Raw genomic sequence first — 14946 nt, forward strand, 5'->3', positions numbered from 1 at the left:
AACTTTATCAGACAATTGTTCTGTGTTAAGACAATCACATGATTTTCTTCTTTAATCTGTTGAAGTGGTGAATTATATTAATTGATTTTCTAATGTTAAATCAACTTTGTATTCCTTTGATAAACCCAACTTGACCTTGATAGATGTTTTATATATTAGAAGATTTAGTTTGCTAATAATGTGCTTAAAATCTTTGCATCCATATTGATAAGTAATAGTTGGCCTGTGAGTTTCTTACTCGCACTGTCCTTACCAGGCTTTAGTGTCTAGGTATCAAGGTTATCTCATCTCCATAAAAAGAGGTGAAGAATATTTCTCTCTCCTACACCCAATCTTTGGGTAAGATTGGAATTATTTGCTCCTTATGGCTTTGGTAGAATTCACTAATGAAACAATCTGGAGGTCAAGATTTTTCATTACTGATTTAATTTTCTTAATGGCTCTGGAAATAGTCAGGTTTCCTATTTCTCAAATTGGTTTTGGTAAGTTATATTTTTCTAAAAATTTTCCTTCTTATCTAAAGTTGGAAGTTTATCGGCAGAAAGTTGTGTGTGCTATGCTATTATCTCTGAAGGGTCTCTATCACCTGGACTTATGTTACCTTTTTCTTTCTTTAAAAGTAGTGATTTGTGCTTTCTCTCATTTTTTTTATTAGTCTTGCCAGAGATGGTCAATTTAATTAGTCTTTTCAACGAACCGACTTTTAGCTTGTTGATCCTCTCTACTTCATTAATGTTTGCTACTTCAATTAATCCTGCATCTTATCTTACTTACCTTACTTATCCTCTGTTCTACATATTTTATTCTTTTCTAGCTTCTTAAGATGGAATTTTCAACCTATTTTCTTTTCCAATATATTCATTTAAGACCTCAGTTTCCTTCTAAGAACTGCTTTAATATGTAGAACTTTCCTTATTGTTTGGTTCTAAATATTTCCTAATTTCAAATTTGATTTATTCTTTGACTCAAAGGTTAATTAGAAGCATGGTTCTTAATTTCAAAACATACGTGGTATTTCTAGTTATCTTTATGCCATTGAGTTCTGGCTTAATTGTATTATAGTCAGAGAACATACACTGTATGATTTTAATGCTTTGAAATTTATTGATAATTTCCTCTTGGCTCAGTATATTGAAAATGTTTCTTATGCACTTGAAAAGAATGTGTCTTCTGCAGTTGAAGGGTGCAATACTCCGCATATGTCCATTGGGTAGAGACAGTTCATCATGTGGTCCAAATATTCTATATCCCTTCTTATTTTTGTCTGCTTGTTCTAGCAATTACTGAGAGGGTAATGTATAAAAATATCTCCCACTATGATTATGGCATGATCTGTTCCTCTTTATGGTTCTATCTTGAGGCTGTGTTATTAAATGCATACATATTTTAAGTTTTATATCTTCTCAGTAAAGTGAAACCTTTATCAGTAAAAATTGATCTTCTTTATCCCTAGAAATGCTTTTTGCCTTAAAAATCTCTTTTTTCTTTTTCTTTCTTTTGGTGAGGAAAATTGGCCCTGAGCTAACATCTGTGCCAATCTTCCTCTATTTTGTATATGGGACAGTGCCACAGCATGGTTTGATGAGTGGTATGTAGGTCCATGCCCAGGATTCAAACCCACGAATCCCAGGCTGACAAAGTAGAGTGTGCAAACTTAACCACTACACCCTGGGTCAGCCCCTTAAACATCTTTTTGCCTGGTATTACTATCCATGTTTTATTTTTTTTAGAATTTGCCTGACATATCTTTATCCATCCTTTTACTTCCAGCCTTTATGTATCTTCAGGGTTTTTATATATCTCTTATAAATAGCATATAGATTTTGGGTTTGTATTCAGTTACGACAATCCAAATCATCATCATTTAACTAAAGCATTTGGTCCACTTATTTTACTGTGAATATTGATATATTTGGATGTATGTCTATCATTATATTTTGGGTTTTCTATTTCCTTCATCCGCCCTACTATTTTTGCTCTCTTTCTCTTCTTGATTTATTTTGGACTGTTTTTTCCCTTGTACCATTTCCCGCCTTTATTGCTTTGGGAACCAAATACTCTATTTTTATTTTTTGAGTAGTTAACTTAGAAATTACAGCATGAGTAGTTAACTTAATCAAAGCCAAAAGTTAGCTAAAATCTTTACTTTCCAGGACAACTTTTCATTCCAATTACCCCCTCCCAACTTACTATTACTTTACGTATTTTCATTTTATCTTGTTTTTAAAAAGCTATATGACTTAATCAATGATAAACAATTCTGTCTGTTGTACAAACAAGCCCTAAAACTGAGTAGCTTAACCCAATAAAGACTTATTTCTCACTCACGTCATAGTCTGATGCAAGCCAGTCAGCCTTAGGTGTGACTCCTCAAGAAGTGACTTTGCCTCAGTATAACCTTCAAAGCCTGCCTCCTCCCTGTGGAAAGATGGCCAAGGCTTGTTTTAAGTTGTAAACAGTCAATGGTTTTTTCAGTCAGGGCTCATGGTTTCTTTCGTAATATAATTTCTTCAAAACTTACACGGCTTCAGACCACTCTGCATCCCACACACCCATGGTACTTTCTTTGACACAGCTCTCAATTTCACTTTATTTTTTTTTTTTTTTTGCTTTCTTGTCCCCACGCCTGTCTCTCTCAACTGGTGGCTCGCAAATGGTGGCTACACCATTAATACAATCTTTGCTAGGATTTACTTCATTTCATTGAAAAACTTAACCGGTCTTCAACCCTTAAAGACTTAATCCCGTCGCTTACTGTTTAAGATCCAAAGCAGTGTACTTTCCTAAAACTTCAAGGCTCTAAACTTCTGTATTCTGTTTCCTTTTGTTTCTTATTAATCAGCCAAACATCCCCTGAGCTAATCTCTTTCTTATTACATCTGGACAGACATAAACAATTCTAACTGGCACAATGCTAAGGTTCTGTTTTAGAAAAGCTTCCCCTAGGACTGCTGGCTCAGGAGGCTCATGACCTGCCCCAGCATTTTTGCAGGTAATAGTTTTGCCACTGCAACAGAGATCAACACTTTCCAAGCCTTCCTATGTCCGTTTCCTTGTCGTCCATCACATGATCACTAGGCCAGGGTCACACATTCAATGTTTTTGAAAGGGCAAAAGCTCTTTTCAATGTATCAATTTCTACATTACTCAAGATAAGTACACCTAGTTGAAGTGACAATCTCTAAATCTGTGAGTTAACATAATAGAGGTTTATGTTTCACAGCGTGTTCAAAGCTGGTTGGGAAGCTCTCCTGGAGTGTCTGCTCCAGGTAGTGACTCAGGGATCCAGGATGGTGTGAAGTCACTGTCTACAATGGCTGGGCTCTATGGTGGCCACTGGAGGGGAAGAGAAAGCGCGTGGTGTTTGATGGCTATGCCTGAAAGTAGTATACATTACTTTTGTCTCCATCTCTATTCCATCAGCCAGAATCTAATAACACAACCTCAACTGTATGCAAGGAGAGCTGGAAAGTGGTCTCCTTTTGTGGCTGAGAGGAGCAAAAGTGAGTGGCGACCATATAGCCAGTCTCTGCCCTACCCCAGGAGACATTATTGCCGTATCCATTCAACGTTTGTTTAGACTCATTCCCATCCTTAGCATGTTCTTGCTCTTCATACATTCTTCATATAATATCTTCTTTCTGGGTTCACTTTCCTTCTGCCTGAAGCACACCTTTAGAATTTCTTTTAGTGAGTGCCTTCTGGCAGTCACCTCTCTCAGTTTTGTTTATCTGAAATTTGCCATTCAGTTTGCCCTTGTCTTTGAGAGGTATTTCTTATGGACATAAAATTCTAGTTGATAATTCTTTGACCTCAATTCATTGAAGATATTATTCCACAGTGTTCTGGCCTCTGTTGTTTCTGATGAGCAGTCAGCTTCCAATTCAACTGTTGTTCCTGTCTCTCTGGATGCTTTTAAAAAGTTCTCTCTGTCTTTGGTGTTCTGCAATCTCATTATCATGTGTGTAGGTCTGGTTTTCTTGTTATTAATAACGCTTAGGATTCACCGGCTTCTTCAATCTGTAGATTTTTGATTCTCTTCAGTTCTGGAAAATTCCAAGACATTATCTGGACAAATATAGGCTCCACTCCCTTCTATTTCTTCTCCTTCTGGATTTTAATTAGATGTATGTTAAACTCTCTCACTCTATCCTCCACGTCTTTTGCATCATTTTGATATTTTCTATCTTATATCTCTCTGGGCTGCATTCTGGACAGTTTCTTCTGAACCACTAATCACTGTCCCAAATCTGGTGTGAAACTCTTCCATGGAGTTTTTGATGTTGTGTTATATTTTCATTTCTAGAAGTTCCATTTAGTTATCTTTCAAAACTTCTTGATTATTATTTATAGTTTCTTGTTCTCCGCACACACGTTCAAGTCTGTATTTTATTTCTTTAAGCATATTGTATCTAATTATACTGTCATCCATGGCTAATAATTTTATTACCTGAAGAAATGGAATGGCTGTTTCCACATCTCTGGTTTCTTCTGGATCTCCCTCACTCGTGGTGCCTCATTATTTCTGTACTCGTTTGTTTTTTACTGCAACTCTTAGGCCCTTTGAGGGGGATGCTTTGAGACCCGGGATGCAGGTTGGTTCCTTCAGAGGGTGTTTATGTTGACTCCTGGAGGGCACTTTGTAGGATTGCTCTAAATCAAAGCCTCAGCTTGAAATACCTAGGAAGTGTGAGTTCCTGCTAAAGTCCTATGTAAGCACCACTTCGGGGTTCCAAATTCTCGGTGTCAATTTTTGCCCCCTCTGCCTGGTGTCTGGCACTAGACATTTACTTTTCCTTGCTTTCTCCTGGGTTTATTTCTAGTTTGTCCTCACATGGAGGGTTTGGCTCTTTGGAATCTAGTCCTAATGGGGGGAGAAATTCCTGTTAGACTCTCTATCTTAGCCAGGCCCTGGGCTGTGTTTCCTGCTCCCCAGGCCTCACGAGACCATTAAAACCTATGCTCAGACTCACCCAAGTTTGCAAATGTCTTCAGAGAAAAAGCTAGCTTCAGTAATCTGTTTATATCTCTGAATTCCCATATTTATTTAGCTTTTTACTGAAGAATTACTTTATTGACAGATTATCGATACACTTAAGATTTTGTCATTCAGCATGTTTAGTAATTTTTTGATGGAAAGAGGAAGCCAAGGAGGGCCCAATGTAGTCTACCATATTATCCTGTCTTCTGATAGTTTTTACAAGTGCAAAGTCCACGTCATCACCAAGTGGTGACCTCCAAGTAGAGGATGGATATTAGACTTACCTTTCATTCTATTCTAAAAGTAAAGCAACCTCATTAAAGTAAGTTGAAAAATATAGAAAAGCTTGACTCGAAGATTGGAAATATTTGGATATATTTCTATACAAAATATATCCATGTTACCAGCTTGGTTTATTTCCTGCCAGTCTTTTTTCCCTCTAAATAGAAATTTTTATATTAATTCTGAGATTAACGAGAGAAATGGTTAATTAAATGTGAAGGAATATTCAGCAGCTATTAAAAGCAATAGTTTATAAATATTATGTGATAATATGAAGAAATTCCTTTAATGTAATGCTAAGCTGGGAAAAACTACAGAGAACAACTGGATGGGGGACCACTCATTCTAGGCATCAGCAAGAGTGAGTCATGTTGTTTGGGGCACCACAGCCCAGCAGCAGGAACTCTGTAAGAGAATGTTGACTGACTGACTAACAGTAGGGGCCTCCAACCCCAGACATCTCTGGAACAGCAAGTAGAGGGATCCCGTTTTCTTACCCTTTATAAAGACAACAAAAGAATTAATAGAGGAGGACTCCATTCATGCCCTCTAATGAGAATTATACACAATTTGTGTACAGTTTAACATAAGCTTAATTACCGACAACAAACTGCTATCTAAGGGGATTCTAATAGTCATTTCTAAACTCTCCCCCTCCCACCCCACCGGAACCAGTGGAAATTGTTAGCCAAGCGCAATTAAGGCAAGAGGCAGCGCCTGGTCTTTTTGCTCAAGTGGCCCTCAAGTGACCCTCACTGTCTCCAGTTGCACCCCACAGGCTCTGTGGCGTGGTGGGTGGCTGTGATCCTGTGTCAGGGCCCTACTCCAGCCTCTGCTCTTGCACTTATCCAGAGTCTACTGTGAGGATGGAAACTTTTATCAATCACGTTGCTAAGGAAACTGCCTTCTCCCAATATTCTCCACAAAAGGGCTCTGTCCAGTGATTAACACTTGGTTTTTATTTGTGTTGTCAGCTGCCTCTCTGTCCAGCCCCACAGAACTGGTGTTTAAAGCTCTGCTTCCAGTATGAGGAGAATGAGTTCCAGATTAGGTTTAAGGTGAACATGGACCCCCCATCACATGGAGAAGCAGATGTGGAACTTCCTGTATAAGAGCATTAAACCTCCTCCCTGAGGACTTACTCACTGCTGTGTGGGAGCCAGAACTGTCACTGCTCTGTTCTGCTCAGCAGGGCAGCCTGGCACCTAGGGCAGAGCCTGGCTCTTAGCAGGTGCTTCATAAACACCCCATGACAGCCAAGCCCAGACATTTCTTTCTAACAAATTGGAGAACCATACAAATGTATTTTTTAAGTGTTTATACATCTTCGTACACGGTGCTTTCACTGTCTTGTAGGACTTAGAACATTTGAGTTTACAATGAAGATTTTTTGGGTCTTTGCCTTGTCTCTGTAACTAAACCATTAGTCCACGAGGGCAGGAGTCCACATACCTCTCTCCATACACCTCACAGGCTAGCACGGTGTCACGCACATGCGTGGCTGGTGTTCAATAAGATGGGCAGTTTGGTTGGTCAATTAAATAAACATATGAATGCTGAGTCCATGAAATCACAGATACCTACCATTTCAGAGCTGGTGGGGGCAACAGATGGTGTCCACAGCCCCGAGATGAGAAATGCCCCAACAGGCGAGTAGCCAGTACCTCTCAAATGCAGGGGCCATGGCCCCGCTGCAGGAGGCTAGCCTCTCTTGGCTCAAAAGTGGACTGTTCTTGCATATTTGTCAGCTCCATCCCACAAAGCATAGGCCCACATTCAGGATGCCTGTGGCTACAGAGCAGAGTACATGTGGCAAGACCATCAGCCTAGAGTAAGACCCCTGACTTTGCCACAATCAGTGAAGCACACTGATATGTAGGGACCATAGAGGACTGGTCATATTTCTGGCTACCTGAGGACACAGGAAGAAAGGTCTCTGCAAGCAGCTTCCAGGGAGCACCCCAAAATAGTGGAATGAGCTGCTTGTGCTTTTCCCAGACCTTTGCTTTCTGGCCAGGACTTGAGATGAAAGATGATAGAACAGCCACCAGGACCAAACACATTCTGTTTCTCTGCAGCTGCGGGTCTTCAAGCTGGCCAAGTCCTGGCCAACCTTAAACACGCTCATCAAGATCATCGGAAACTCAGTGGGGGCTCTGGGGAACCTCACTATCATCCTGGCCATTATTGTCTTTGTCTTCGCTCTGGTTGGCAAGCAGCTCCTCGGGGACAGCTACTGTGACAAGAGGCGCATTATCTCTGCACCCAATGAGGAATGGCCACGCTGGCACATGTATGACTTCTTCCACTCCTTCCTTATCGTCTTCCGCATCCTCTGTGGAGAGTGGATTGAGAACATGTGGGCCTGCATGGAAGTCGGCCAGAAATCCATATGCCTCATCCTTTTCCTGTCGGTGATGCTGCTGGGGAACCTGGTGGTGAGTGCTGACCCTCACCGGGAGCACTGTTTTTGGGGCAATGGAGGAGACTCCTGGGTTATCCTAAACGACTCTGTCACGGCACATTTTTATGCCCACATTGTACCTCCCTGACTGAAACATCTTCAACCTTTTCAAAGTCATGAGGGCTACATTATAAGAACTGTCCCCTGGGAGGCATCCTGACTTGCTAGAGTGAGCACATAGGACAGAGAAGGAAACACCTGGTTTAGAATCCCAGCTCCACCACTAGTAAAGCTGGGTGACCCAGTGCAAGAGACAGTTTCTCCGAGCTTTAATTTCCTTAAAATCAAGCAGACAGTGCTTACTCATGGGCTTACTGCAAGAATTAAATTACAGGAGATGACATATGCAAATTGCCCAGTGCAGTGTCTGGGCTATGGCAGGAACTCAATAAATGCTAGCTGTTAGTTGTTGAAGGAAAAATTTCCTTCCCCGTTCCAGGGGGTCTTTGAAGATATTTTCCTTCAAGGGAGTAAGAGCTGACTGATTTCTCCAAGCTACACAGGTCCTAGCTAGCAACAGGAGGGCATGCACAACGGGACAAGATGAAAGAGAGAAGCTGGGTCATGCACAACATCCAGCACCACAATGACAATAATAGAATCCACTCCAAGGTTTGGGGGGAGCCCTTCTGGAGCCCCTCCTGCCAGTTGGCCCAGCACTCCTTCTCTGTCCCAGCCAGGCTCCTTGCCCTCAGCTTGCCTCCACCCACAGCAGTTCTGGGTGCCCTTGGTCTCCCAGCACTGCCTGCCTGTCTTCTAGGAGACCCCTTCTCATTGCCCTGGAAGTCACCCAATTTAGATTCTTTTCCCATAAAAGTTTTTACGGACAAGAGAAAGCTAAACCAAGAAAGGGATGAAAACACAAATCCAGACTCTTCAGAAGTCTTTCCCACCAGGTTCCCTGAGCCAGAGACACCTTCTGTCCGCATTCCCAAGTGGCAGGCTGGCCAAAGCTCCTCTCTTCCAGGCTGAGCTCCCCATCCCTGCAGAGCCACAAGGGCCCCTAAGCCTCAGGCAGGAAGTCTGCCTCTCTGAGCAATTTTACATCCCTCGTGTCATGTCCTCTTCACAACCACTCCAAAAGGTCGGGAGTCCCCATTTCCTCCTTACAGGTGAAGAACGTGAAGTTGGAAGCAGTGAGGAGATGTGCCCAGCATTCCAGAGTGAACCCAGGGCTTTGGCACATGAGGCTGGTCCTAGGGCAGGCCCTGTCTGCTCTTATATATTGTCCCTGAATGTCCCTTCACTCAGCAGGGGTGATCCTCCTCTCTGGGGGAGAATGTGCTTCCAGGCCTTGTCCACATGAGGCAGGACACTTGGGACATCCTCAAGGCTCCTCCCAATTACTCTCAGAATGCCCATTCCCCCAAGAGGGAAAGCATCCTGGGAAGGCAGGGGGAGGCCCAGGTGTGGCCGTCCTGGTACCCAGCTGTCAGCCTCCTGGGCCATGGGGGCTCAGCTCAGTGACTGAGGGATCTTCCTGTTCTAATTTTCCTCTCCAGGTGCTCAACTTGTTCATTGCCCTGCTGCTGAACTCCTTCAGCGCTGACAACCTCACGGCCCCAGAGGACGACGGGGAGGTGAACAACCTGCAGGCGGCCCTGGCACGGATCCAGGCGTTTGGCCGTCGCACCAGGAAGGCCCTTTGCAGCTTCTTCAGCAGGCCCTGCCTGCTCTCCCGGTTCAAGGCAGAGCCCCAGCTCGTGGTGAAACTCCCACTGTCCAGCCCCAAAGCCGAGAGCCACATTGCTGCCAACACAGCCATGGGGAGCCCTGCAGGGGTCCCGGCTCTCACAGGCCCCAGGGATGACCACAGTGACTTCATCACCAATCCTAATGTGTGGGTCTCTGTGCCCATTGCCGAGGGTGAATCTGACCTGGAGGACTTGGAGGAGGATGGTGAGGAGGATGCTCGGAGCTCCGGGGAGGAAGCGAGCCCCCAAGGGCAGGTGAGAGTTGTCCCATGGGACAGCCACAGGAAGCAGGGAGGGGTCTCAGGGCTGGAGGGATCGGGAGCAGAAGGGAAATTATGATAAGAGGTTTTCCAACATCAGGGCTGGCACAGCCTTGAAGAGCCCTGGGAAAGCCAGGCAGAGGAGCCCTTGACGTGAGGAAGCATAAGCCATGCCAGGCTTTCCAGAGGAGGCAGCATCTGGGCAGAGCCTGGAAGAAAGAATCAGAATTCCCCTAGGCAGGCAGGGCGCAGGGGTGGCGCGTGCGCCTCAGGCCACTTTGAGGTGCCTGGATTGTCTTTCACACAGCTGCCCTTCATCCGCCCAAACCAGGCTCTGTGCTGAGATGCTAATGAGATTCCTTTAAGAACAGGATGTTGTCCAAGAGCAAGGCTGGTCTAATCTTCACCAGAAGCCTAAGGAGTCCTGATCATTATGTGACTCATTTATCCAGCTTTTCCTGACAGGGTTGTCGCAGGAAAATGACACCTGTTCCTTTTGACACCAAAGAATTTAAAGCACACTTAAGCCTTTTGGTAATATATATTTGTAAACATTTTGCACAGTTCCCTACTACCTTGAGCTCGTAGATCAACCCTCGTTAACCTCTTCTCAATGACTCGGGGCACGCGCTTCTGCACAATGTGGGAAGGCAGGGATTCCTGTGGGGCCTGGGGACACACAGGGCCGCTGGCCTCAGACAGCTGTGCTTTGAGTCTGTAGTTCTTCCATAGCCTTCGTCCCCTGCAGCTGTCACTTCTCTTGTGTTCCAGCAGCTGCTGTTATCAGCTGCCATATTTTACATGCCTTTGTCTGGGTGACAGCCTAGGGCAGAGCGTCACCATCCCCAGAGTAAAGGACATGAACTCTGTGACGGCTGTCTCCACTCACAGGCATTTTCAGTTACTTTGGGATTCTCGGAGGACTCCAGATGGCCAAGTCCGCTACCAGTGTGACCTCTAGACAAGTAATAATGGTCATGGCTAATGTCTATTGAGCCAAGTACTTCATGCAAAGTGTTTTACAAGCATCAACATATTCAGTCATCAAAATAACCAAATGAAGTTGATCTTACCTTCTCAATTTTGCAGATGGGAAAAATGAAGATCAGAGAGGTTAAATAACTTGCCTAAGGTCACACAGTTCATACATAATGCAGCCAAGAGTTAAACATCTATCTGGCCATAGCATCTCCGTACTCACTTCACACAAGTGTGCGTATGTGTGCATATATAAATGTGTATTAGTTGCATATATTAGGTCCTCAGCTCTGGCAGACCATGAGGTACAAGATCTCTTCAAATTTAGAAGTGGCCAGCTGTGGGTGGGCACAGGGACCCAGCTGGGACCTCCTCTCACTTTCAGGAGCAGTTGCAGCAAGTCGGGCAGTGTGAGGACCACCTGGCACCCAGGAGCCCAGGCTCTGGAATGTCCTCTGAGGACCTGGCTCCCTACCTGGGTGAGAAGTGGAAAGACGAGGCTGCTGCTCAGGCCGCTGCAGAGGTGGGTATGTGAGCTTGCTAGAGAGGTTGAACAGCCTGCCGGACACTGTCCCGTGCGACTGTGGGAGCTGGAGGAGGGGGTCTCCAGACTATCGCATAACCTCATGTCTCCTTCTGGGAATTTTCAAAGTCCCTCCTAACCTCTGGGCCAGTCAGTGTGATTTCAGCGGGAAGAGTGAGGTTCCACAAGCTGGGGGGGGGGGGGGGGGGGTGGAGGGGGGGCCCGAGGACCAGTTGCTCCACCTCTCTGAGCCTCGGTGTCTTCATCTGTGAAACTGAATGGTAATGCCTACCTGTTAGGATTCTTTGGAAGCTTAAATGAGATGCTGTTTGTCAAGTGTTTAGCTCCCGCCTGAAATGGAATAAATGCCCAGAAAATGACAGCCAAGAAAAAAGGAAACAAAAGACATTGCACAGGGAGAGTTAAGTATCTTTCCAAGCCCGCAGATGAAAGTGGGTGTGGCCCGTGGTTGAGGAAGTCTTCTCTGTGACCCGCACCCCCGGCTTTCTTTTGTCGGCATCATTTTCTCAAACCAAAAACATTCTGCTGCTCTGGAGAGGCTGTCTGTAGTGAGTGGTGTCCTGACAGCCTTACGCAGACGGAGCAGGAACAAGAATCAGGGTTTAGGAATGTCTTATAGAGGTAAAAATAAACTTGGTGGTTTCATTACAAACCTTTAAAGAAAACAAGCTGTAGGGAAAGAGGTGTCTGTAAAGATTTAGCGTCTTTAATAGCGCTGTATGAAACTCAGGGATTTCACTTCACACCTAGCCACTCAGCGCTGACACTGGAACAGGCACTGGGCTGGGCAAAGATAAGGGAGACATCATTCATCCCCAAGTTATCAAGCCCTTCAGCCTGAGGAATGTCAGCTACTGGCTGTGTGCCCCTGGGCCAGGCTGACCCCAGCAGGGTAAGATAAGAGGGTGGGCTGAGATGGGATTTGGGGGCCCTGAGTAAACACGAGCCGCTTGGTTCTGGCTGGGTGAGGGTTGCTGCCTTCTACACGTGGATGTCGTTTTTCCTGCTGAGATGCTAAGGGCTCCCCTGGCTAGTTTTTTCTACTCAATGTTTTCAGCACACCACTGCTGGATATTGGTTTTGTTTTTGTTTTTGCTTTTTTGTCCACAACCCTGGCCAGGCAGGGAGGGGCCTGACAGTGACAGATGGGGACCCACCCACCATTTGGGTCCATTAGCCAAGCTATCAGGTTTACTAATGTGAGAGCAGCTTCAACTCCTAATTGAATTCATCTGGAGACATTATAGGGCTGGAGCTGCCAGGAGGGCAGCAGGGCCCCCACAGCATTGCTCCATGATTAAATATTCAAGCCCAGTGAATGCTGAGAGTCTTTATGGGTGTAATTATGGTGTCTCGGGCCATCGCCAGCACTCCATCAGGGGCCTGGAGGTTTAAAGCCTTGCACAGCTAAACCTCTGAGGCTCCGCAGAGAGCATCACTGCTCCGGGCCTCGGCTGGAGAGGCACCAAACACGCAAGGGACGCCGTGGGGGGGGCCAGCCTCAGGGGCTCTCCCTGCATCTCGGGGCTCTTGGTCAGTGAGACCTGCAGTGACTGTGTGCAGAGTCACTGACCCCTCAGAAAGCTGAGTTCACTGCCCTGGGCTTCTGCCCTGCAGGGAGTGGATGACACGAGCTCCTCAGAAGGCAGCACAGTGGACTTCCCAGACCCTGAGGAGATCCTGAGGAAGATCCCTGAGCTGGCGGATGACCTTGAAGAGCCAGATGACTGCTTCACAGAAGGTAAAGTGGCAGCCCCAGGCCTCCTCACACTGATGTTAATTGGGCCAGAATGCGGTTCAGCAAGCACTCATCTGGCACCTCTGTGTCCAGGGCCCTGGCAGGGGGTCCACAAGAGACAGACAAACAGGGCCCCTTGCTGCCTCACTCCCGCTTGAAGGGCCAGCATCAAACACAAATGCCACAACTCGCAGCAGCCTACTGGTGGGATCTGCATCTTGTGCCACGTCAGACATGACAAAGGATGCTGTGCCTTCCTCATCACCCTCAAAAACACCTCCCTGAGGTATAAACCAGCCCTCTTGAGGTTGAAAAGAGAAAACATGGTCACCATCATAAACGCTCTCCATCAGGGACATAAAGGACTCAGAGGAGGGCCATGACGTATCTGTGCCCCTCAGTCCTTTGTGTACCTCTGACAGGCAGAACTGTGTCTTACTCTTCCTTTTCCTCAATGTTTAGAACTGCAAGGCACATTATGTTCTCAACAGATCTTTGTGTAATAAATGAATAAACACGTAACTCATACTATGAAAGTAATTGTGGCCTCAATAATAAAAAATTAAAATTAAAAAAAAGAAAACACTTCATTGAGTTTCCAGTTGCACATGACCCTGGGCTGGGCTGGACCCAGGCCCCATCCCAGTCATGTTCAGCATGGGTTCAAGACGTAGCCCCTCAGACATCCCCAGGCCCAGGCCCGATGGCCTGTCAGGCTTCCAGAGATGAGTGGACATAAGGACAGGGACCACTAATATGATCTTTAAGAAGGAAGATGGTTGGGGAGGAGATGACTGGCAAGATCTATGGTGGAGAGGAACTCCTGAAGCGCAGGACTGAGTCACTGCCTAAAAGGAACCCTGCTTCTCTCATATTCCAGGAGAGAATTCCTTTCCAAAGGGGTGGCAAGTGGGTTTCCCAGCAGAGCGGTTTTCCTACAGGGCTAGGGCAAAAATGCTCCTCCTTTTTCAGGAGAACATCACTCACCATCAGTCACCTCTCCCCACAGGCTGCATTCGCCACTGTCCCTGCTGCAAAGTGAACACCTCCAAGTCTCCATGGGCCACCGGCTGGCAGGTGCGCAAGGCCTGCTACCGCATCGTGGAGCACAGCTGGTTTGAGAGCTTCATCATCTTCATGATCCTGCTCAGCAGCGGGTCTCTGGTAAGGGAAGGTGGGGTCCCTGCCCCAAACCCACCATCCAAAGGCGCTGGAGCTGCATCAGGGGGCTCCCCTGATTCCTGGGCTGAAAGTTCCCAACCTGTGGCTGGAAGGAGAGCTGCCGCCCAGCACGGGCTCCTCTTAGCAGCAGGGTATGGCAGGTGCTTGAGGTGTCCGTGTCATGGCCTGCTAGACCTAGCTGCAAGTATTTCAAGCAATGAGTGTATGCACCCCACTTTATAGACAGGAAAACTGACACTCAAAGGGCTTAAGGAACTTGTCCAAGGTTACCCGGCTTGTCAGTAGCCAAACCTAACTTTGCCCCGTTTGACCCCAAAGCCCCTGACTTCCCACTCTGACTTCCCAAACACACTGGCCTTCTCCGAAGGCCCAGTGCAAACAGGACCATCCTTCCCTCTCCTATCAAGCCTCTTGCAAATACTATTACTTATTCAATCAAATCATACCGTTACTCACAGCACCTCTCAAAATTGAATCACCTGGGGAGCTTGTTAAGCTGCAGATTCTAATTCAGTAGATCTGGGGTGGGCCCTGAGAATTTGCATTTCCAACAATCTCCCAGGTGATGCTGATGCTGCTGGTCCATAGACCACATATGAATAATAAGGTCTTACAGGCATAGAGATTCTGAGTTAGGAGACACTTCCTAACCCCTTGCTGAAGGCCTGGCTTTGGAGGATGAGGAAGGATGCTTCTCTCCATACCACGGCTTAGGCACAATCTCAACCGATCTTCCCAATGGACCTAGGTAGACATAGACATAGGAAGGGACTCATCATTCCCAGCTGTTCACATTTTCCAGATGAGGAAGTTACAGCCCAAA

At 45.9% G+C, this 14946-nt stretch overlaps 1 protein-coding gene across 3 annotated transcripts in view; it reads left to right on the forward strand.

The window, feature by feature from the left end:
- SCN10A (sodium voltage-gated channel alpha subunit 10) overlaps positions 1-14946 on the forward strand; it is a 92655-nt gene that overhangs the window by 52058 nt on the left and 25651 nt on the right. For all 3 annotated transcript variants that reach the window (XM_044754935.2, XM_070492845.1, XM_070492846.1), the window contains 5 exons: positions 7342-7701; positions 9230-9676; positions 11045-11182; positions 12821-12944; positions 13951-14105. In XM_044754935.2, coding sequence (XP_044610870.2) covers positions 7342-7701; positions 9230-9676; positions 11045-11182; positions 12821-12944; positions 13951-14105 — 1224 coding nt within the window. The remainder of the gene's footprint in view (positions 1-7341; positions 7702-9229; positions 9677-11044; positions 11183-12820; positions 12945-13950; positions 14106-14946) is intronic.

This window comes from Equus asinus, chromosome 21, assembly GCF_041296235.1.
Source record: "Equus asinus isolate D_3611 breed Donkey chromosome 21, EquAss-T2T_v2, whole genome shotgun sequence".
NCBI lineage: Eukaryota > Metazoa > Chordata > Mammalia > Perissodactyla > Equidae > Equus > Equus asinus.